We start from the raw sequence: 23,730 nt of genomic DNA, 5'->3' as shown, positions 1-23,730 counted from the left end.
GGTCCTGTGTTTCTTTGGCCCTTGAAGAATTCTCAGTGCCTGGGAGTTGATGAGAGGCTCGTACGGAAGGTCTGCGCTCGCAAACAGAGGCCCTGACAGTGGTTGAGGTCGGCTCCCGCCTCCCTCAGGTGATGCTCAGCCAGGAGCCAGGCACGGAGCAGGATACAGATTGGCTCCAGGGTGGGGAACCATTTCACCACTGTCCGAACACCACACGTCGCTCATCCATGTCAGTGGCTCTCTAAGCGCTTGGGGACACTCACTGGCAGGTGACAAGGGTTCTCCCAGCCATCAGCAAATAGGCCTCTGACAGTTTGAATGTTGATTCTTGCCTCTGACATGGATTAACAATGAGTTTACACTTTAACAGAACCTAAGTATTATTTTTCCAGTGGTCATGTATGGATGTGAGAGTTGGACTGTGAAGAAAGCTGAGCACCAAAGAATTGATGCTTTTGAACTGTGGTATTGGAGAAGACTCTTGAGAGTCTCTTAGACTGAAAGGAGGTCCAACCAGTCCATTCAAAGGAGATCGGTCCTGGGTGTTCTTTGGAAGGAATGACGCTAAAGCTGAAACTCCAGTACTTTGGCCACCTCATGCGAAGAGCTGACTCATTGGAAAAGATTCTGATGCTGAGAGGGATTGGGGGCAGGAGGAGAAGGGGACGACAGAGGATGAGATGGCTGAATGGCATCACTGACTCCATGGACATGAGTCTGAGTGAACTCTGGGGGTTGGTGATGGACAGGGAGGCCTGGCATGCTGCGATTCATGGGGTCTCAAAGAGTCGGACACGACTGAGTGACTGAACTGAACTGAACTGAAATATTATTTCAAGGATGCCCTGCCCCAGTCAGCCCCAGACATTTGATTCATCTGCTGAGGTTTATTTAGATGCTATGTGACAGTTGATGAGGTGGTCCATGGGGCCTTGACTCTACTGAAAAATCCGAAGTTTACAATTTTAAATCCATGGTTAAAACCCCATGAGATCCATCTGCTTCCTTCTGCTGTGCTTGTTAGGGACCCTGGCAGCAGGCCAGAAGGAGGGGGGCGGTGACTTCTAAGATCTGGCTCCAGGTGCCTCTGGCAGGCTTCCAGGAAAGACGTGAGGACCAGAATATGGCTACCTCTCTGGCCATTGGCTCACATGTCCTTGAATCTTGCAATGACACTCCTGGGCTTTGGTTTCTGTCCCAGTCAGCACTGTCACTCATTTAACAAGCATCCACTAAGCACTGTCTATATGCCATTTGTGGTTGTTGTTCAGCTGCTCAGGCACATCTGACTCTTTGTGACCCCATGGACTATACAGCATGCCAGGCTTCCCCGTCCCTCGCTATCTCCCTGAGTTTGCTCAAACTCATGTTAATTGAGTCAGTGATGCTATCCAAGTATCTCACATTCTGCCTCCCTCTTCTCCTCTTGCCTTCAGTCTTTCTCAGCATCAGGGTCTTTTCCAGTGAGTTTGCTCTTTGCATCAGGTGGCCAAAGTATTGGAGTTGCTGCTTCAGCGTGTCCTTCCAATGAGTATTTCAGGTTGATTTCCTTTAGGATTGACTTCTTTGATCTCCGTGCTATCCAAGGGACTCTCAAGAGTCTTATCCAGCACCACAATTTGATAGCACATTGATTTTTGCAGCCCCAAGAAAATAAAATCTGTCACTGTTTCCACTTTTCCCCATCTGTCTGCCATGAAGTGATGGGACCTAATGTCATGATCTTAGTTTTTTGAATGTTAAGTTTTAAGCCAGCTTTTTCACTCTCCTCTTTCACCCTCATCAAGAGGCCCTTTAGTTCCTCTTCACTTTCTGCCATTAGAGTGTTAGCATCTGCATATCTGAGGTTGTTGGTATTTCTCCCAGTTTGTGGAATCTCTCGATTCCAGCTTGTGAGTCATCCATCCTGGCATTTCCCATGATATACTGTGTATATATGTGCTAAGTATCATGAATAGATAATCAAATGAAGCAGTTTAAAAAAAAAAAAACCTTCTCTCTGAGAGCACAGGGCATAATAAAGGAGAGACACATAAACAAAAAATGAATAAGTAAACTATTAGTGAATGTTAGTAATAAGCGCTAAAGAGAAAAGTTAGCAGAGGAAGGAGAGAATGAGTGTTTGGCTGGGACAGGCAGCGGGAGCAGGTAACTTTAACTGGGATGGCTGGGGAGGCCTCACTAAAAAGGGGACATTTGAACAAGACCTGAAGGAGATGAGGCAGCAAGCCACGTGGATATCTGGGTCAAAAGCAATCCAAGCAGATACAGCATTTTCAAAGGTCCTGAGGGAGGAGCTTGCCTGATATTTCATGAAACAATGCCCAGGCCAGCCTGCCTGTAGCAGAGAGAGCGAAAGGGACAGAAACAGGTGCAGTAACTAAGGGTCCCTGTGGTCCGTTGTCAGGACTATACCCTCTACTTGGCCAGACATGAGTCTAGAGGATTTAAGTAGGGATGCTCTTACTTGGAACCCAGCCAACCTAGGTCCTAGTCTCAACTTTGCTACTAAGCAGCTCTAAAACCAAGTCATTTTAGTTATCCTTGACCTAAAATTACTTTGCTTCTAGTGACTTTAGTTTCATCACCTATAAAAGGAGGAGTTTGTATTTCTGAATCTAGCATCTTTTTAGCTCTGTGATTCTAGCCAAACAAGTTTAAAACTAAATCAATGGGACTATTAGCATTGGAAGAGCACGTTTCAACATCCTAGCTCGTCCATAGTTCCTCCGGACATATCACTATGAGAGACAAGGAGGGCTTTACTCCCCACTTCCTATCCAATTTAATGTGACAACCAGTCAGAGATATAGAAAACTCATTTACATCGCTATGGGAGTCTTAAATCCCACATCCACTCCCTTTTCACATATGCTTGACGACCAGATCAAGCTGATTATCTGAAACACTTCAGTTTTATAATGATTGTTCCATTCTATTTAACTGAGCTCCTATGACATAAGCTGCCCCAGGAAAAGCTTAATGGAAGATAGAAGACAAGGATTTAAAACAGGTTCTCCATCCCTGGAGAATTGATGGTCATGTCAGGCAAGAGTTGTCTCATCTAAAACTAGACAAAATGTACTCATAGGATCCAGCTAAGTGGCAGTGCAAAATGGTAAACAGTAGGTGCCTAATGACAATATACATAGTGGGTGCTGCAGAGGTTTAGAGAGCAGATGCTCTTGGCAGGCAGAGGACCTGAGGGCACCTCTGAAGGGTATAGGGTGAGAGCCAGGTCTTGGATGCCAGGTAGATTTTGATGGGTGAATATTACTGCCTCCAATTTATTGGCTCAATAAAGCAGGCATTACACTGTGGGTAAATAAATGTAAAGCAGGTTGGCAGTTTAATATTGTGCTCACAGGCCCAGGCAGTGGGTGATTTGGGTTCTCATGAACTGATCAAAAACATACTCCTACAGATTTCATGACATCTCTTTTTAGGACATTCTAGTGAGCCTGCCCCATCATAGCTACATAGGATGGATCTTGGGGGAAGGTATGGTCTAGACATAAGCCATTTTCAGAATCTTCTGGGACTCTCAAGATGTCCGCTGTTTTGGTAAATTTCCATCCCCTGGAATCCTTGGTAAGTCTGTGAGCACAGCATTTACCCAAAGAGTGGTGAAGGAGGCTGATGGAGTCCCCAAATCACAGAGTCAGAGGGCACCTCCTTCCAGGAAGAAAGGACCACTCTCTTTCCTGTTGTTCTTCTGTACATCATTCTCTATCACAGCACGGATAAGGAATCTTTTACATTTGTTTGTTTAAAAGAACATACCAAACTCAAAGTTTCCCTTTACAAGGCTAGACATAATACCTTCCTCATCTCTGTGTCTCCGATACCAAGACTAGCAGCATACAGTGGATGTCTAAGTTTGAAAGCGATAGTGCATCAACTCAGTTTACCTTCATCTTTTCTGGGTCATTTTTTGGGTTCCACAAAAGATTTGAAGAGGTCATGAACCCTCTACCCAGAGGAAAATGAACTTCTGCACACACTTACAGGATTTTGCAAACGATTTCTGGGGGCACAAGGGCTGCAAGTTGAGCCCTGCTCCAGGGGATGTAGTAATCACTTAGTAATATCCTTTGCAGATGATTCTGCAGCCTCAGCTTGAATGCTTCCGGGATGGGGAACTCAGTCCCTCCCTGTTTGTGACAGCATTGACAGTTAGAGGGCTTCCCTGTGGCTCTGATGGTAAAGTGTCTGCCTGCAATGCAGGAGACCCAGGTTTGATCCCTGGGTCAGGAAGATCCCCTGGAGAAGGAAATGGCAACCCACTCCAGTATTCTTGCCTGAAAAAGTCCATGGACTGTTGCCTGAGGAGCCTGGTAGGCGACAGTCCATGGAGTCGCAAAGAGTCGGACACGACTGAGCGACTTCACTTTTCTTTATATTGCACAGCAGCCTTCCTTTCTGTAACGCCACCCTCATCCTAATTCTCCCCTGAGCAACGTTAAACAGGCAAAGAGTTAGGAATTTGTATTACCGAGCTCTAATTCATCATCAAGTCCAAAACTGCCTTTCTCATGTTTGTAAGCACTTATCCTAAGCCTCCGTGGTATTCCCTGGCCTCCGCTGTTCTTTGCTTTGACTGAGTTTCTGTCTCCTCACTATCCTGATTCTGTGTCTTTGGAAAAAGCCCAGCTTATCACCACCCCTATTAAAGTGTAGTACCCGAGTGTGGTCATGCAGACAGGCATTATTTCTCCCTTTGTTCCAGACAATGAGCCTTTACACTGCTTAAGACTGCCTTTGCTTTTTGGCAGCCACTTCACCTGATTGACCCATTAATGAGCAAAGAGTCATGCAATGCCCCCAAGTCTTTTCCAGGTGTGCTGTTGATAAGCCCTATCTCCCCACTGGGCACGTGTGCAGCTTGCTGTTCAGACCTAATTGCAGTACCTTTACATTTATCTTTGTTAAATGCCATCCTATTAGATTTGGTCCTTGAGTCCAGCCTGCTGAGACCTTTTTGGATCCTGATTTTGTCATCCAACATATTCTCATTACTCTCAGACGATGTATTCGACGTGCAGCAGAGAGTTACCATTTTGGGAGCCTGTCTCTGCCAGATACTATGCTTTACACAGCACACTGTTTCATTCTCCCTTCACCAACTCTGCTGAGTACGTGCTGTCACCATTTTATTATTTTATTTTTATATTTATTTATTTTATTTATTAATTTGCACCAGGTCTTGGTTACAGCACATGGAATCTTTAGTTGTGGCATGTGGAATCTAGTTCCTTGACGAGGGATCAAATCCAGGCCCCTGCATTGGGAATGCAGACTGGTAGCCACTGGACGACCAGGAAGTCCCTATCCCCGTTTTATTAGTGAAGCACACTGTGACTCAGAAAGGTTAAGTCACTTGTCCAAGGATATGCAGCCAGTATGTAGGAGAGTCAGGATTTAACCCAGCTCTGTCTGACTCTAAAGGCCAGATACATAGCCACCGTCCCTTGCTACTTTCATTCAAGTCATTAATATTCTGCACAGGACAGGACAGGCCCACAGCCTTGTAGAAAAATACCAGAGACAAATTTTGGCTGTGGGTTGATTCATGTATCATTATTCCTTCCCAGGAATTGGGATGTGACTTCCCACAGTACCCACTCTATCCTGAGGAATACCAAGCAAGATTTTGTACACTGTCCAAAGGGACAGTGCTTCTGCTTCTAGCACATGCGGGAACATGCACTGGTCCAAGTCCCCTTACCAAGCAGCGAATGGCATGCATGTGTGGTGACTTCTTTTTGGTAGCTTCATGCTGACTTCTGTGAGTCCCAAATTCCTTTACGACTTGCTCTGAAATGGTCATTTAAATAACTAAGTCTAGAATATTGCTGAGTCTTTATCATTGGCATTTGGGGGTATACCTTCTTTCACCAAGCCTTTAAGAGCGTCAGTGAAATCTCTCTCAAATATCCCATATGACCTTCCTAATTGATTACAGATCAAATCTTCCATGAGTTTATATAAAGCTTTGTTGAATCTGTGTTAAAGTCTTAGCCAGTATGACCTCTCAAATTACAGACTTCTATTTACACAAGTGACTCTCAGGGCTGGTGCCCAATGACAACTGTACATTTAGGCCTTACAGTGACAGCTTTTTTATTATAATCATTGCATAAATAGATCCTTGTTGGATTTTACTTTCAAAAACCCTAATTAAGTCTCTTAACAGTTTCTTTTGTGGCTGTCTTCTTTGACCAGAGACCACTGAAGAATCCAGAGAAACGGTGGAGACCAAGCTTCTTTCAAAAATGGCTTTAGAGAACAGCAGTTTTTAAAAAAAATAGGGACATGAAGAGAACAGGCACACACACCTTCTGTTTTGATTCTTGGCTTGAAAATCAAACCTCCACAGGTGAAAAGTCTGAGCATCTGATAAGGGAGAGTTGCATCTCCCAGAATTCTGAAGTATGTCCTGTCCAAGGAGTTGTTTCCTTTTGGGGTGGTTCATTTAAACTCTTTCTCAGCGACCATCAGACTCAGGTATTAGATCTTCTAAGAATGCAGTTCTGTCTTCTCTATCTATCAGTGAGATCTCTCTATCTGTTTTCTCTCTGCTCTGAGATCGTCTGTCTTGACCAATATTTTATGCATGTATAAGAATTAGATCACCTATGATATTTATTTAATTATGTTTTTTCATGTTTTATGTTAGATATACTTTACACATACATATAAATTCTTACTGTGTAATTTTCACACTCATCAATCCACACTCATAATCATCTTTCTATTGTACATTCTAACAGAGTTGGAATCATTCTAGGTTATTGTAGATAGGAAAATAGGAGGACTCTTGAGTTTGTTCCTTAAAATCTTTCTCCATCACAAAACCTCTTGCATAAAGGCTAAAGGCACAAAATTTATATTAATATCAAACTCCATTCCACACAAATTCATAGGTGGAAGGATGGAATAAATGGAAAGACCTTTGAAAGAACCAAAGCCAACCATCCCAATAGAGTGGTGAAAATTTTACAATCCAGAGACACTTGCCTAAATGACATGCTTATTGTCAGAGTATAAACTCTAGGTTCATACCGGCTGGCTGGGTTCTCTGGGAAGCAGACACTAAGGTGAAGCAAGGACTGAAAAATGTTTATTGGAGAGTTACATCTGTGATGGAAAAGGGGAAGGAAGCGCGATTGGGTAGAGAAGCCATCACACAGTGAGATACACCTGTAAAAGAGGAGCTCTGAAACAAAGCCTGTTTGAGATGAGTCTTGTGTTGGGCAGAAATGGCTGACACATGGACCGTGGCCATGCTTAGTCCCTGTCTGAGGTGGACATTGAAGACCCTAGCAGCCAGAGATGCTAGCTAGCACACTCCACCTGGCCAGGCGATGAGCCCTTTCTCGACAGAAGATGTAGTGGTGGGTTTCCATGTCTGCACACACCTGGGGTTCACTCTTGTAGCCTCCATACAAGTTCTAGAGAGACATGGCTTCAGTTACTTATTTATAATGTTGTTTAGTCACTAAGTTGTGTCCGACTATTTGCGACCCCATGGACTGTAGCCCGCCAGGCTCTTCTGTCTATGGGATTTTCCAGGCAAGAATACTAGAGTGGGTTGCCATTTCCTACTCCAGGGGATCTTCAGAGGATTTTTAATAGTAATGCTTATTTTATTCATTGTAAAGAAAGAGTATTATCTCAGTAGATACATTATAAATGCCAAGGAAAAATATATATATATATACCAAACTTTTTTTCATTAAAATATTTCACAACTGGTACTTGGGCATGCTGTTCGAAACGGCCTAAGGTGTCTCCAAAGTGGAGGTCAGTGAACTCATGACAACCCCTTGAATTTTCCATTAGTGAGTAGTTAGATGATGTAATAAATAAATTATTATTAAGCACTTGCAAATCCAGTGTTATGTAAATGCTAAATAATCATAATAATAGAGTAGTATGCTGATCTTGATAAACGGGTCGCCTACCATGTCATTTAAAATGGACGGCACAGCAAAGTCCGTGAAGATGAATGAGGTCCTTGTTCACAGAGCTCAATACCAGCGCGGTCTCTTCTGCTGGGCTGCTCCGGTCCCCACGTGCCCGCTGCACTTGCCCCGCCCTGGTCTCTGTGGGACAATTAGAGGAGGAAAGGGATGCTGGCCCGCTCTAAGGCGGTTGTAAAAAGCTCCAGTGTAGGGATATTGAAAGCCTCCAGAGGTGAGTGCCTAGGCATTTGCATTTCTGAGAAGTCGGGACTAATCTATAAGGCAGGTGGGGGAAGAGAACGAACTGAGTGGCTCGCGTGACCTGGACACTGTGTTCAGGGCTCTGCGTTTATTATTTCATTTATCCTCCAGGCCAGCACATTAAGGTAATAAAGCAGTGGAATAAAGCAGAAGGTATGACTGTTTTCTGTAGAGATGCAGAAAGCCTGACCCCAGTGGTACAGTGGTTTTCTTCATTTAACTGTATGATTTTGAGGGTACAAAAGTAGCTTGTGTTTTTTAAACACGTATATTGAGCATAATTGATATTCAATAAACTGAACATATTTGAAATACACGATTTGGTTATTTAACATATATGTGCATCACCACAATCAAGATGTTAAAGATACTCATCAGCCTCAAAAGTTTTCTTTTTGATTTATCTTTTCCACCACTCCTCAGCTTATACCCTCCCCAAGCAACACTGGTCTGCTCTTGGTCACTTTGTAATTAGCTTGCATTTCTAGAGTTTTATATAAATGGAATCAGGTAATATATACTTTTTGTTGGTCTGGCTTCTTTCACTCAGCATAGTTATTTTGTGATTCATCCAAGTATTGGCTTTTCCTTTGTTTTACTTACAGAGGATGTAAGGACTTTGAATAAATGGTATGTATTTTGTTTAATTTTAGCTTTGGACACAGTCCAGAGTTAATATTCTAGTTCCGTCACTTACTATCTATGTGTCAAGTGGTAAGTTTCTTAACCTCTCTAAGGCTTAGTTTTCTCATCTGTGAAACAGGTATAATAAAAGCTGCATTACAGAGTTGATGTGCAGTGCGCAAGTTAGATGAGATAACATAGGTAAACTGAATAGCACAGAATCCGTCCACGGTAAACAACTAGTTTTGCAATTAAAATTTTTAAATGATGAAACCTTTTTTTTCCCCATCAAAATCCCCTTTGATGTCCTTCTTTTCTCACTATCAAGTAATATAACAATAGCTGTCTTATATTGTGCCAAATGGAATAGTAAATGCAACTCATGAATTAGGTCTTTTAATTTTCACAAGAAGCCTAGGAAGTATGTGGAGACATTATTACCCCCAGTTAGAGATGAGGAAGGTGAGCTAGAGAGGTATGGTCATTGGTCATTCTCACAGACAGTAGGTGGTGGGTCAGAATTTGAACTGAGGCTGTCTGGCTCAACAACCTTCCATGATTCAGCTGCCTTTTCATATGCAGTAATGTCACCCACTGACACTAGGGCTCATGCTTCAGGAAAAAATAGATGTGAAATCCATATCAGGAACTAAGTAAAAGTTAGAGAAATAACTATAAAATAAAAAAATTGTTGTTGAGACACCAGTTATTAAGAAATTCCAAATACTTTCAATGTATTATAGGCATATACTTGTAATTTGACATTATGAAGACTATTCCATACCTGATTCTATGTTTTAACTGTGAGTAAATTGAAGACAATGAATCTGTAAAGAAGTAATGAAGGCAGCTAGAGTAGATTCTAACGGAGACGGCGATGGCACCCCACTCCAGTACTCTTGCCTGGCAAATCCCATGGACGGAGGAGCCTGGTGGGCTGCAGTTCATGGGGTCGAGAAGAGTTGGACACGACTGAGTGACTTCACTTTCACTTTCATGCATTGGAGAAGGAAATGGCAACCCACTCCAGTGTTCTTGCCTGGAGAATCCCAGGGACGAGGAGCCTGGTGGGCTGATGTCTATGGGGTCGCGCAGAGTCAGACACGACTGAAGCGACTCAGCAGCAGCAGCAGCAGAGTAGATTCTGCCTTCCTGCAAACACTGGAGAAACTGCTGAGTGTTCTGAGTCTGAGCTGTAAATTTTAGAGCAAACCCAGAAGGTAGCCCTGTCAATGAGGTTGTACGGTCCCAGCTGAGAAGGCTGTACTCATCCCAAGTTTAGGGACTTACTGTGAATTTAGAGTCCATTGGAATAGCTGTTACGGTAGAACAAAGAAACTCAACTACATCTTCAGTTGTCTTAAGTACAGTAATTGATATTCACTAAAGATTTGGAAATTTGGTGGAACAGAGTAAGGGAGATTTTAATTCAATTCACATCAACAAATATTGGTTATTTGCTCGATATGCACGGAATCTCTGCCTTTAAGAAATTTGTTTGAAGTAGGGGATGGAAGATGAAAAATACAAATAAAATAATTTCAGTGGCAAAAAAGACTTGAATGGGAGAGATATTTGGAAGGCAAAATCAATAAACTCATTTTCCACCAAGAAGACCGTGTGAAGAAAAGGTTGGGTTTCTGGTTTGGAAACTGTGAGCCACTAGAAAAAAACATAAAATTAAGACAAGCAGACTTGCAAACTAGGTGATGAGGGCAATTTTGAGAATCTTAGATATGCGGTGCAATAGGTGATTCAGGCAGAAATCCTTAACAGGCAGTTGTGTTTCTGGATACTGACCTCAGGGGTGAGGTCAGGGTTGAAGATAATGGCTTGTGAGGCTTCACCCTATGGGAGGCAGTAGAACTGTGGGATGGATGAGATCTCCCAGGGGAGGATATGGAGCGAGAGAAAATGGTCAACACAGTTTTGGGGATGGTTAAAAATAGATTTGACCAAATACCAGACTTGTGGACACAGTGGGGGAAGGAAAGGGTAGGACGAATTGAGAGAGCAGCATTGAAACATAACATTACCAGTATAAAACTAGATAGCCAGTGGAAATTTGCTGTATGACTCAGGGAGCTCAAATCTGATGCTCTGTGACAACCTAGAGGGGTGGGGTAGGAGGGAGGGGGGAGGGAGGTTCAAGAACGAGGGAACATAGGTATACCTATGGCTGATTCATGTTAATATATGGCAGAGACCAAAACGATCTTGTAAGGCAATTATTCTCCAATTAAAAATAAATGAATTTTTAAAAATTATGGAACAAACAATACTATCCTATAGATCTTTCCTATTCCAAAATTTTTCAAATCCACTCATTTCAAGCAAGATGTGAATAGAGGCAAATTATAATTCAATGTATAATTCAGTGTATCTCACTGAAATGCAGGACTTCAAAGGAAAAAAGACCCCAAAGCAAACACAAAAGCCTGCTTTGGGTGTGGTCCTTCACCTACTAGTGAAGGCAGGTTGCACTGGAAGACCTTGGGGTGAGGGATGGTGGGCAGAGATACAGGTGGTATAGAATAGCTCTTCTGTGAATACAGATCTGACATCAACAGTGAACCCGTTTTCTCTTGTCAAGAGAGGAGGAAGTTGTCAAGGGTAGAGAAGATTAAGATACTAAATTGAAAAGTCAGCTTACATTTTATGAGATTTAGTTGTGCGCTGACTTCCGCATACCGTGAACTATGTCTACCCATCTCCTCATACTTCTCTTTCTCTTTCATTCAGTTGACAAGTGCTAGGGCCACAGAGAGGAACTGTATTTGGTTCTTGCCCTGGAGGCACAGGCCACACTCATGGTAGTGTGCTAATTACCAAAATGTTTCCCATTGGCATAGTTCTTTATATGTGACAAGAAATCTCATCTTCATTATAGCGTTGCAGTTCTACAACATATCTATGAAGGAAGTAGGGCAACGGTTATTATTATTCGTATTATATATGTGATATTTTAATATATACGACTTTAATATAAGCGACTAAACAACATGTTTAGTCGCTAAGTCATTGTTGTTTAGTTCTTTAGTTGTTGTTTAGTCGCTAAGTCGTGTCCAACTTTTTTGCGGCCCCATGGACTGTAACCTGCCAGCCTCCTCTGTCAATGGGATTTTCCAGGCAAGAATACTGGAGTGGGTTGCCATTTCCTTCTCCAGAGATATGTGATGCATATGTCCTGCATATTATTATTATGCATGAGTAGCTGAGACACAGAGGTAAAGTGACTTGGGGAAGGTCCGTCAGTGGCTAAGATCCAAATCTTTTGGCCAAGTGTTCTTCCTGCTAAGGGTAATGATTTTCCCTGGCTCTCTCATCCTGGGCACCTTGCCTTTGCAATTTCCAGGTTGTCTTTTTTATCTTTCAGTTTACAAATTTGACAGGCCCTTAGGGAATACTGACTCAAGAATAACTGCCTTTGCTGAAGTACTAAATCCCACAGGTGTAAGACAGACTTCGGAAGGGTTACTCTCCCTCTCACTGCCCCCTCAAAATCCCCACTGTTTGTCTGGAGGGAAATATGCTTATCAGTTCTGGACATACCAGGGAGCAGCTAGCAAAACCAAATTAGCTCAAACTGGCTGCCATTCAGGTCAGCTAATTAAATTAGCTATTGTTGCATTACTGATAAGGACAGTTTGGAAAACGAAAAAAGCTACTCATCCCAGCAGCCATAAGGCCAATGCCAAGAAAATGTGTTAATGGGAACATTCTGAGAGGAAACCCCTCTGACTAGCAGCGGTACCCAGGGTCTTTGGTGGACTGTTCTCTTAGCCATCTGCTCTGAGTTCAGTGCTCCCAGCCCTCTCTGGCTCTGATCCTTGTGGGCACTGCCACTCTCAGGCTTTCTGATACCCAGCCTCAGCCAAGGCAGCCCTTTTTTTTCCTACCATGGGTTCATCCTCCTGGGAGTCTGGAGAGAAATGGGAATTTTTCTGGAAGAAAATGGTTCACTTTTGTGTGCCAAAATCTAATCTCGCCATAGCTTAAAAGCCAGTTGATATTTGCAAGAGAAAGAAAGGAAAAGAGGGGAAAGAGGGGAGGAAGAAAAGAAGGAAGGGAGGAAGGAAGGGAAGAAGGAAGGAAGGGTGAGGAAGTAAGTAGCTAGGAAGGTCCTGAAAGACTACAGTTTTTATTTCCCAGCACCTACCCCTTTAGCAGCAGCACTTCAATGAGATTTTCCCCTACATCACACCCCCGCCCCCACCATCAGCTTCTACCCTCGTCAACTCACCCACCAAGGTGTCCTGGGTCTGTCTTTTTCTAAGACTAATTACCCAGGCTTCCTTAAATTCTGTGAGCCAACTGATATCTTTCTAGTACTTTCCTTTTCTGCTTAAATTAACTAGTCTATTTCATATAATACAAATGATTTAAAGATTGTTTAGTCCAAAGCCTTCCTTAAGTGATTTTAAGGAAGAGAGAGATAAGGAAGAGAGATATTAAGTGATTTGTTCAGAATCACATAGACGACAATTAGAACAGGCCTAGAATCCAGGCCTCTAACTCCATGAGAATGTATCTAAATACAGAGGCTGCCGTGCCCCTCCTGAGAAAGTGAGGCAACTCCCAGAACTGCCTGAGAGTCCAAGAGGAGGGCCTGGAAAATTTTCAGTGTTACCCTCAACTTATGACTCCCTCTTCTCTGTGTGTGTGTGTATCTGTGTGCACACATGTGCAAATTTTTAAAATTGAAGTAAAATTTGCATATCATACAATTAACTATTTAAAACTGTACAATGCAGTGGTATTTAGCATATTCAACAATGTTGTACAATAAGCATCTCTCATGAGTTTCAAAACATTTTCATCACCCTATAAAAACGACACATGCCCATTAAGTAATTACTTCCCATTCCTCCTACTTTCATCACCTGGTAGCCTCTAGGTTATATATCATATAAAAAGAATCATATAATAGGTAAGATTTTATACCTGGTTTCTTTCACTCAGCATAATGTTTTCAAAGTTCACCTATGTCATAGCAAGTTATCAGCACCTGGCTCCTTTTCATGGCTGAATAATATTCCATTGTGCGGCCACATCATGTTTTATGTATCTATTCATCTGTACATGAGAATGTGAGTTGTTTCCCCCTGTTGGTTACTATGATAATGTTACTATGAACATTCATGTGTGAATCAGTTTCTGAGGGAATGTATATTTATTTCTCTTGAAAGCATACTGAGAATGGAATTGCTGAGTCATCCTGTAATTCTATATTTAACTGTTGGAGAAACTGCCCAATTGTTTTCCACAGCACGTTGCTCCCAGGAATTTCTTTCTGACTGCACCTTTCATAGACAATGAAGGAAATATTTATAACTGTAACAGGGACAACTAAAGAGAGAATGACCTTCTTGGAGAAAAAAATGAGTGTGAATTTTGAGGGGTCAGCATTATGAGTGGGTGTGAAGATCTAAGAGGAAGGGTGGTAATGCTCTTCATCATACAGAGAGATGAATTTGGAGTGCTCAGCATAACAGAAAGGAAAAAGGGAGGAAAGGCAGAAAGAAGAAGAGGAAAGAGGAAGCCAGAAAAGTGGCAGAAATCTGAGTACTGGGTGATGGGTGATGTGATTCCTCCCAACCTTGGCTGTCCAGAATTATTCTGTAAAATTGAGCATACTCTCAGTACTCTCTCTCTCTCTATATATATATATATATCTATATATGCATATAGATATAATGTTATATAATGTATATAAATATATATATATATATGTCATGATAATGTTGTGAGTTGATAATTCTGAAAAGGGTTTAAATTTTACATTGGACATAACATGGTATAAGATAGAAGCCAAGTTCAAAGAGTTCCTAAGAGGTAGAGAGGCATAGACACAAATAGTCTCACCCCCTCTACGTCAGACCTCACTGCTCCTACCTTGAATTAGCAGAAATCTGGGGGAGCCAATGCCCATATTCAGGCTATGGAATTCCCTTAGATGGCAAGAGGCAGGGAGGACTCCCTTTTCTTTTAATCTGATAGATTTTGTTTCAGATTTTTAAGTCATGAGATAATATTCTCCTCTAAGAAAACAAGTGAAATGGAAACCTAGTTTTGAGACTGTCTACATGCCAGATTCTTAAATGTGAAATGTCTGTCTCACTATAAAATGTGAAAACTTCATTGTTGTTGTCATTTGCTCATTTGTGTCTGACTCTTTGCAACCCCATGGACTGCAGCACGTCAGACTTCCGTATCCTTCACCATCTTCTGGAGCTTGCTCAAACTCATGTCCATTGAGTCGCTGATGCTATCCAATCATCTCATTCTCTGTTGTCCCCTTTTCCTGCTACCTTTACTCTTTCCCAGCATTAAGGTCTTTTCCAATGAGTCCAGTTCAGTTCAGTCCAGTCACTCAGTCATATCCGACTCTTTGTGACCCCATGGATGCAGCACACCAGGCTTCCCTGTTTGTCACCAACTCCAGAACTTGCTCAAACTCATGTCCATCAAGTCAGTGATGCCATCCAACCATCTCATCCTCTGTCATCCTCTTCTCCTCCTGCCTTCAATCTTTCCCAGTATCAGGGTCTTTTCAGATGAGTCAGTTCTTCACATCAGATGGCCAAAGGATTGGAGCTTCAGCTTTAGCATCAGTCCTTCCAATGAACATTCAGGACTGATCTCCTTTAAGATGGACTGGTTTGATTTCCTTGCTGTCCAAGGGATTTCAAGAGTCTTCTCCAGCATCATAGTTTAAAAGCATCAATTCTTTAGTGCTCAGCCATCTTTATGGTCCAACCCTCACATCCATACATGACTACTGGAAAAACCATGGCTTTGACTAGACAGACCTTTGTTGACAAAGTAATGTCTCTTCTTTTTAATACACTGTCTAGATTTGTCACAACTTCTTCCAAGGAGCAAGCATCTTTTAATTTCATGGCTGCAGTCACCATCTGCAGTGATTTTGGAGCCCCCAAAAATAAAGTCTCTCACTGTTTCCATTGTTTCCCCATCTATTTGCCGTGAAGTGATGGGACTGGATGCCTTGATCTTCATTTTTTGAATGTTGAGTTTTAAGCCAGCTTTTTCATTCTCTTTCACTTTCATCAAGAGGATCTTTAGTTCCTCTTCACTTTGTGCCATAAGGGAGGTGTCATCTGCATATCTGAGCAAGTTTATTCTTAAGCCCTTAACACCAATGGATTGAGTACTTTCTGCTCAGCTAGTAAATATTATAATTGAGAAAAGCAGTAATATCAAGGAGAGGAACCACTATACTTACTTCATAGGACAGACTGTAATTATAGTTGGAAAAATATGATATAAGCTGTGCTCCACTGTGATGCCATATGTACTTACTTTCAATTTGAAAGTATTTTCTCTAAGCCTCAGTTTCTTCATTTTCAGACAGGAAAGTTTAACTCTTTTCTCCATTAAACTCCAACATTCTAAGCTACTTGTGGAATTATAAAAGCTAGTGAAATAAATGAGAAATTATAAAAGTTAGTGAATTGGGCATAATTTGCTGCAATAATTGAAAGAAAAAATCTTCCAACCCTTTAAGATAAAAATACAAGAAAAAGCTTTGCTATAGAAGGTATTCTAAGTGACTTTAGTCCAAAAAGTCAAACTCTATATCATTGCTCATTTTGAGGGGTACTAGTGGAAATTGCGGAGAAGGCATACTCTTGCCTAGAAAATCCCATGGACGGAGGAGCATGGTAGGCTGCAGCCCATTGGGGTCGCTATGAGTCGGACACAACTGAGTGACTTCACTTTCACACATTGGAGAAGGAAATGGCAACCCACTCCAGTGTTCTTGCCTGGAGAATCCCAGGGACAGAGGAGCCTGGTGGGCTGCCGTCTATGGGGTCGCACAGAGTCGGACAAGACTGAAGCAACTTAGCAGCAGCAGCAGCAGTGGAAATTGAGGCCAGTGCTATTTGGGTATAGAGTGCTAATTCCATAAGAACCAGTTCCACCTAAAGGATGTCACTGAGAACATATTAGTGCTTCTGATTCAGAAGTCTGTCTTCCAAATGTGTCAATTCAATAAACTGTACTCATGGGACTTTGATGGAAAGAAGTAACCTAGTCCTGGGCAAATGGGTACTTTCACAGCATCCAGTGAAGTGAATACAATTATTGGTTTATATCTTCCTTTTATATTATAAAACACCAATAATATAATATCATTACAAAATATGTAAAATTGGGGACATTTCTTCATAATCCTATCACCTTAACAATAGTACTGATTTTCCTTATTTTTAGTATTTGTTCCTGTGTCTGTGTATGATGAATGTTTTGACAATTTATTGATAGATTGATCTATTTTTATAAGTTTGTCAAGCTGAACTTGGCCAATATGTAGAAGTATGATTCTTTCCCTAACTTTGTTGTAGCTTCTCTTTCTTTCCTCTTGAGCCTGCAGTCCCAAAATGGAAACATTGACACCGTGTCCCCATTCTGTAGTGATTGAGGGTGAAGCATCATGTCTGTGGGGACTTCTCAATGATCCAGAGAAAAGTACAAGTTAATATTATGAGCTTCCCTGGTGGCTCAGTGGTAAAGAAACTGCCCGCCAATGCAGGAGACCTGGGTTTGATCCCTGGGTTTGGAAGATCCCCTGGAGAAGGAAATGGCAACCCGCTCTAGTATACTTGCTTGGGAAATCTCATGGACAGAGGAGCCCGGTGGGCTACAGTCTATGGGGTCACAAGAGTCATTATTAACTTTTGAAAAAAATTATTTTTTCTCTAAAAAAATCTGTTTGTCTTAAGCCTGGGTTCTATGTACAATCACTAAAAGAAAAGACAGTTCTATAATGATTTCTTTCAAACTTTACTGACCCTTCATAATAGGGTCAGGGGAAACTGTCTTTTATCAATCCTTTTTAAATGGAGCCATAAAAATGAGGTGCAAAGGAAAACCACTGGGATCAAGTTAAAAGCCTGTCCATATAATTCTCGGGTTAGTAATTTATTATCTTAAGCAAGTTATTTAATATTATTGGGATTAGTTGCTTCATCTGTAAATTAAGGGTAATTTACAGCGTTTTTATGAGGACTGAAAAAGCTAATGTAGGGAGAAAGGCAACACAAATGATTTACTTTTTCTTTCTTAAAAGAAAGGAATTACAGATGGGTTTCTCCATTGAACTATTCCTAATATTTATCACAGAGAATTTTTATTCACGTTACATGAATGAAAAAGTAACTTCAATTTTGGATGGCTGATGAGCCATTTCCTGTATCATCTAGGTCCAGGCCTTTTTCTTCTCCTCCTATTTTCAGCTGGTTAGCTGCTTATTGAGCTCTTCCCAGAGGGTGGACAAAAGAAATAAAAACTGAAATCGGTCAATTTGACTCTTTGATGGTGGTCCTGATGAAAGATGTGTGGGTAGAGGATGTTAAAGTTGTGAGTTAAACTGGAATTCTGCTTCTTACCAGGATATTGCAAGAACCTACTGATGGTTTGGATGACCTGGTGATGACAGCTACTCCTCTTCTCTTGACTGAAGACATGCCTTCCTCTAACTGGACAGTGGTCTATCTTCCAGAATGACGCATACTGACTTTTGAAGAAGTAAGACGATACCTCCTGGCCAGTCATATCAGTCAGAACAACTGTGGTGAGCAGTGGGCTGACACATGTTGCAACCAGATGACTGTTGCAACAACAGAGTCCCAAAGCAATAATCACTCTTCCTTCTCTTCCCCACTAACCCAGTGATCAAATCATCACTTGTAAGCATTCACTATGTACCGCCATATAATATAAAATATGGTGAGCACTTACATATAGAAGACAACCTCTCAACCCTCAATAAAACTGTAATACATTAAGAAAGCAAGAACTGTGCATGTAGAAATACAACTAATTACGTAGGGGAGAGGGAAGAAGGGGAGAAGATAATGAACACATTAGAGCATGCCCTCTATCCCAGTCAGTCTGCAAGGTGCTGTGCACATTTTATCTAATCCTTACCACATCCCTGAGGCACAGTTCTATCCTTGTTCCATGGATGATGATACTGGGAGGTCAGAGGTGTTTAATAACTTGCCCAAGATCACATAGTGAGAAAAGTGTGGAACCTGCTTTCAAGTTTAGAAGGATCTAACTTTATAGTCTATGCTCTGTTACTCACTGCCACTGAAGGAGTCAGAGTTGGAGGCATCATTTATGTCATCAAGCCAAGACTCTTTAACATATCTCTCATTAAATATGTTGCTAAAGTTTTATAAGTCTGTTCATTGGTTTGGGAAATGATGTCCGGATTCTGGAGGCAGGGATGGTGTGGCAGAAATGACAGCCCTCTGGTCTCAACTCTGCCATCATCTACAAGTGTGGTAAGTCACCTCCATATAAGGGGTTCTGCTCCAAGAGCATGTTTACAAGTCCAATTTGTTTGTTGAGCCCTACAAAGTTCGCTTAGGTACCCAACTAACACAGTTGGCTATATAGTGCTATCCTGTAATAGGTGTATAAAACTTTCCACACAAATAATACATGAAAAACAAACACAAAAAATAAAGAAAGCATTTAAAATCGTACAGTACAGTACCTTGAACAGTAGTACAGCAGTACAGTACAACAGTTGGCATCTAGGGGCTGGCATTGAGTGAACAGGAGAGAAGAGTTGCTGACTGGAGGAGGGAGAGGGCGTGGGAGGTGGTAGAAGGGTCATCAGCAGTAGGAGATGGAGGGCGAGCTGCAATGGCACTCACACCTGACGTTCATGTACTGGTCTACGTTCAGGTCCTGTACCTCCGAAACGTAAAGCTCCTCCTCAGATAGAGCTGACTTACATGACTGGACATGCGAACGCATGTTTGCAACTTTGAAAGCTCACACTTTCAAGCTTTCATGTGCAGGGCACTTACTGTGTTCATCTGGGCAAGTTCCTTCCCTCTTGTAGGCTTTTGTAATGTAGAGCGCTTCACTTACACTCCATCACTGGACAGTTATATTATGCACCAGGCCTCATGTCAAGTAGCCTTGAGTTTAAATTCTGGCTCCATCCTCAAGCAGTGGCTCTTTAGCAAGTCATTTAACCATCTGTAAAATGGAGATAATAATACCTACCTCAGGGTCTCTGCCCTTTATTGTTCATTCTCCTTGGAATGGTCTTCCCCAGTTATCCACAAAAGGTCACTCTGTTACCTTCTCCAGGTCTTTATTCAACTTACTTTTTTAGTGAGACTTTCCTTGAACATGATCTCTGAATTGCAAACCATCCAGCATTTCCTGTCTTCTACCCTCATTTTATTATACTCCTTAGCACTCAACTCCTAACTTACTATATACAGCACTTAATTATCTTATTTATTGCTTGTTTCCCCACCTCTAGAATGTAAGCTCTATAAGGGCAGGGGTTTTTGTATTCTTTACTGCTGTATCTCCAGTTTCTAGAGTGATTTAGGTGCTTAATAAATATTTGTTGCATAAATGACTGGTTGTTGTGAAAATGATGTGAGTAAACTGCTTTGCACAGGCTTGGCGCATAGTAGATACTGCATGCATGTTGTCTGTTTAATACGCAGTTTCGTTATTATGTTCCCAAGCCATAGTGGGTCAAGTATTTTCTGTTTCTCCTCCAGGGAACCTAAAATGAGCATTCTGATTTTCCTGAAGAATGTGAAAGTTTGGCTCTGTTGAAATTAACCTGGAAGCAAGGGGCAACCCTCTCCAGTATTCTTGCCTGGAGAATCCCACCGACAGAGAAGCCTGGTAGGCTACAGTCCATGGAGTTGCAAAGAGTCAGACATGACTGAGTGACTTCACTCACTCACTCAGAGGGAATTGGTCATTGTGAGGGAAATAAGGGAGAGGATTTGCATAGCAGATACTTCCAAATACCTAAAGGAGTGGCCATGTGGATAGAAATTCTGGGATTGCTGCTGGAAATTCTGCTGCATGAGAAAGGATTTCCAGAAAAGTGGATGTCTAATGATGATATAAACTGACTCAGGAGATAGTGAATTGCTCATGCCTAAAGATCTCCTAGAGTCTGGATAAGCATATTTCATTGACCCTACATTTAATTATCGTAATGAGTGACGAGCTTGGAATACAGCCAGGTTTGTCACACTCTTAGAGAACCATGGAGATGTCAAGTAAAGCATGGCATTTCTAGAGGCAAGACAGATGGACAACCAGCAAAGCATTGCTTACTCTATAGTCAAAGAAGCCAAGGATACATAATCAGGAGACTGGGGACAGGCAAACCAATTAAAAGTCAAGGTCCATTATCTAGCTTCCAGATATGAATCAGTTTTCAGATCCAGAACCCACTGGCAGAATGTGCCCAGGTAGAAAGACCCTATAAATATAGTATGTGTCTAGCACAATGATTTTCCCCTTCCACCCCGCAAAGATCCCTGGCATTTACTCAGATATAGTGGGGAAGAGGACTACCTAGGCATTTTGAAGACTGTTTGACAGAAGTTCCAGATTGACATTGATGTCTGGGGCCCAGATAATTGCCATGGTTCGTTGTTAGGGGAGCAGTTCTAAGTCTGTCTCAGTGCGCTCACCAGGTCCAGGGACTCACACTTGCTAATTTCCTCAGTTCCTGAATGTATATACTTGGTAGCTGATGGAAACCTCACAAGTTTCCTTGGGCCGTAGGGTAAGAGCTCTTGTGATGAAGATTTCAGGTGCAAGCTTCTGAAACAATACCTTTTCCATGGCTACTGGTTCAGAAGCCTGGGTGAGGAAAGATTTCAAGATCAGTGACAAAGAGATCTGGGGAGGACACATGGTATATGGACTTATGGGAATGAGTGCAAAGTTTGAATATCTTTGCATCTCTTATTTAGTGCCCCAGACAACATCCCTCACAGCATAGGCACTGAGCAACTATTAATACATAGAATGATTGAGTCTGATTTTCTCAGTGGTAACCTCAGGGCCAGCACAATGGACGCATAATGGAATGTTCATGGTGGCAGGAAGATGCATGTCTTTCCCACGCACCAAGACTAATACAGCTATTGCGATTGCCAAGTGTCCATCCACCAGGTAGACCAAACTGAGCTCCTCCCCCACCAAGATGGCACCAGTCCAAGAAGACAAAGCAGCCACTTAGCCGCAACTTGACATCATGGGATCCCTTCTGCTCTGTAAGAGGCAATAATTTATCTTGATTAGAATCAACAGATATTTCACATTTTAATTTGTCTTTCCTACCTTCAAGACCTCAGCTGGCACCACTGTTTGGGGGTTTCTAAAGCGTATGATCCCCTGACACAAGATCTACATAATATCCCGTCATACCAAGGAACCCTCTATTTCAAAGGAGGGATGGCAGTGAACACGTGACCATGAGTTTCACTTTCTCTGTGATACGATGTAACGTTCAGATGCTGCTAGTGTGTAGGAGTGTAAGAGTGATAAAATGGATATCTCAAGACAGCACCAGCTTGGAGATGATACCTTGAAATGATAGGGCTCTATCTTTCAGAACATACTGTACCTCTTTAATCAATGACCATTCTGTGGTGCTGGGCCCTGATATGTGAAAGTAGCTCCATCGTGTCTGACGTTTTGCAACCCCATGGACTGTAGCCCATCAGGCTCCTCTGTCCATGGGACTCTCTAGGCAAGAATACTAGAGTGGATTGCCCTTCTCTTCTCCAGATATTATTGCCCCTACCATGCGCTGTGCTGTGCTTAGTCTCTCAGTCATGTCTGACTCTTTGCAATCCCATGAACTCTGTCCATGGGGCTCCTGTGTCCATGGGGCTCCTCTGTCCCTAAGGATTCTCCAGGCAAGAGTACTGGAGTGGATGTATGAATCTGAGACCCCAAAGGGCAGAAGTCAAAGTGAACCTACTTCCATCATTTCCAGTGACCTAAGAGATTTGTGCATCCCATTCCCATAACTCTAGTCCTTGTGGGTTGGAAGTCTAACTCCCAATAAAAGAATACTTTCTTCAGGCAGATAGTGAGTCCCATTGAGCTATATAAGGTGCAACTGCTGTCTTGACATTTTAGGCCCTTTGTGACAAAAGACCAAACAGCAAGAAAAGAAAGCAGAGGTAATCGACTCTGATTAGGTGGTAGTGCTACTGTTACCAATTGGAACAGGGAAGAATGCATTTGGCATCAGGTGAGTGTGGCCATCGTGCCCTTCTCAAACATGATATACACATACATATGCATATATGTGTGTAAGTGTGCATACACACACACATACCTGCACATGGTATATCGCCTCTTGGTTCTGTTTCCCTGGAGCACCCTGACTGATGCAGTGCTCTAGCCAATGCCTGACAGGTCAACCACAGCTCGGGGTATCTGTGATACAGTATACATTTTTTGTTGCTTATTGCAAATCTGCCCAAAGCCACTTTTAGGCACATCCACCCCAGGGAGATAGGTTTTCTGCTGCAGTCCAGCCCTGGCAGGTCCTGGCAGAGCTCTCCATGCTCTGCAAGAGGACTTCTCACCGAATAGATGCCTGTCCCAGCATGCTCACCCTGTTGGCCTTTTCCTGCTCTTTTTACGGGGCCTGTCATTCCTTCCAGTATGAGGTGTCCCCACTGGCAAAGAGGTGATCAAGCATAGAGCAGCTCCTATCAAATTTCATTTTGCATCTTCGGCAGACTTCCTATGCAGACCTGCAGTAATTTATCAGTCAGTTCTTTCTAGGAAAAGAGGTGGGAGCTTGAGATGGGAGCAGAGACCATGGTTTGCGCATTTGAACTCTCATCTATTTTATTATTTAATTCCATTGCTGTGCAGACCCTCTTAGAATGCCATTTTAATGGTGATGACTCTTACAGAAACTATCTCTGGTTTTCAGAAAAAGGCAACAAAACTCACCAACTTTCGGCTTTCGTTTGAAAGCTGGTTCACCTGGGTGAACAATAAAAATGGTGTGACCCTGACACACAAACCTGTCTCT

At 42.2% G+C, this 23,730-nt stretch overlaps 1 protein-coding gene across 2 annotated transcripts in view; it reads left to right on the top strand.

The window, feature by feature from the left end:
- PBX1 (PBX homeobox 1) overlaps nucleotides 1-20,271 on the top strand; it is a 335,328-nt gene extending 315,057 nt beyond the window's left edge. For both annotated transcript variants that reach the window (XM_019986747.2, XM_019986764.2), the window contains one exon: nucleotides 18,269-20,271. In XM_019986747.2, coding sequence (XP_019842306.2) covers nucleotides 18,269-18,289 — 21 coding nt within the window. In that variant the 3' untranslated portion in view covers nucleotides 18,290-20,271. The remainder of the gene's footprint in view (nucleotides 1-18,268) is intronic.
- The last annotated feature ends 3,459 nt before the right edge of the window (nucleotides 20,272-23,730 follow it).

The sequence above is a fragment of the Bos indicus genome, chromosome 3 (genome assembly GCF_029378745.1).
Source record: "Bos indicus isolate NIAB-ARS_2022 breed Sahiwal x Tharparkar chromosome 3, NIAB-ARS_B.indTharparkar_mat_pri_1.0, whole genome shotgun sequence".
NCBI classification, from domain to species: domain Eukaryota; kingdom Metazoa; phylum Chordata; class Mammalia; order Artiodactyla; family Bovidae; genus Bos; species Bos indicus.
This window is presented reverse-complemented; position numbering and strand designations above follow the sequence as displayed.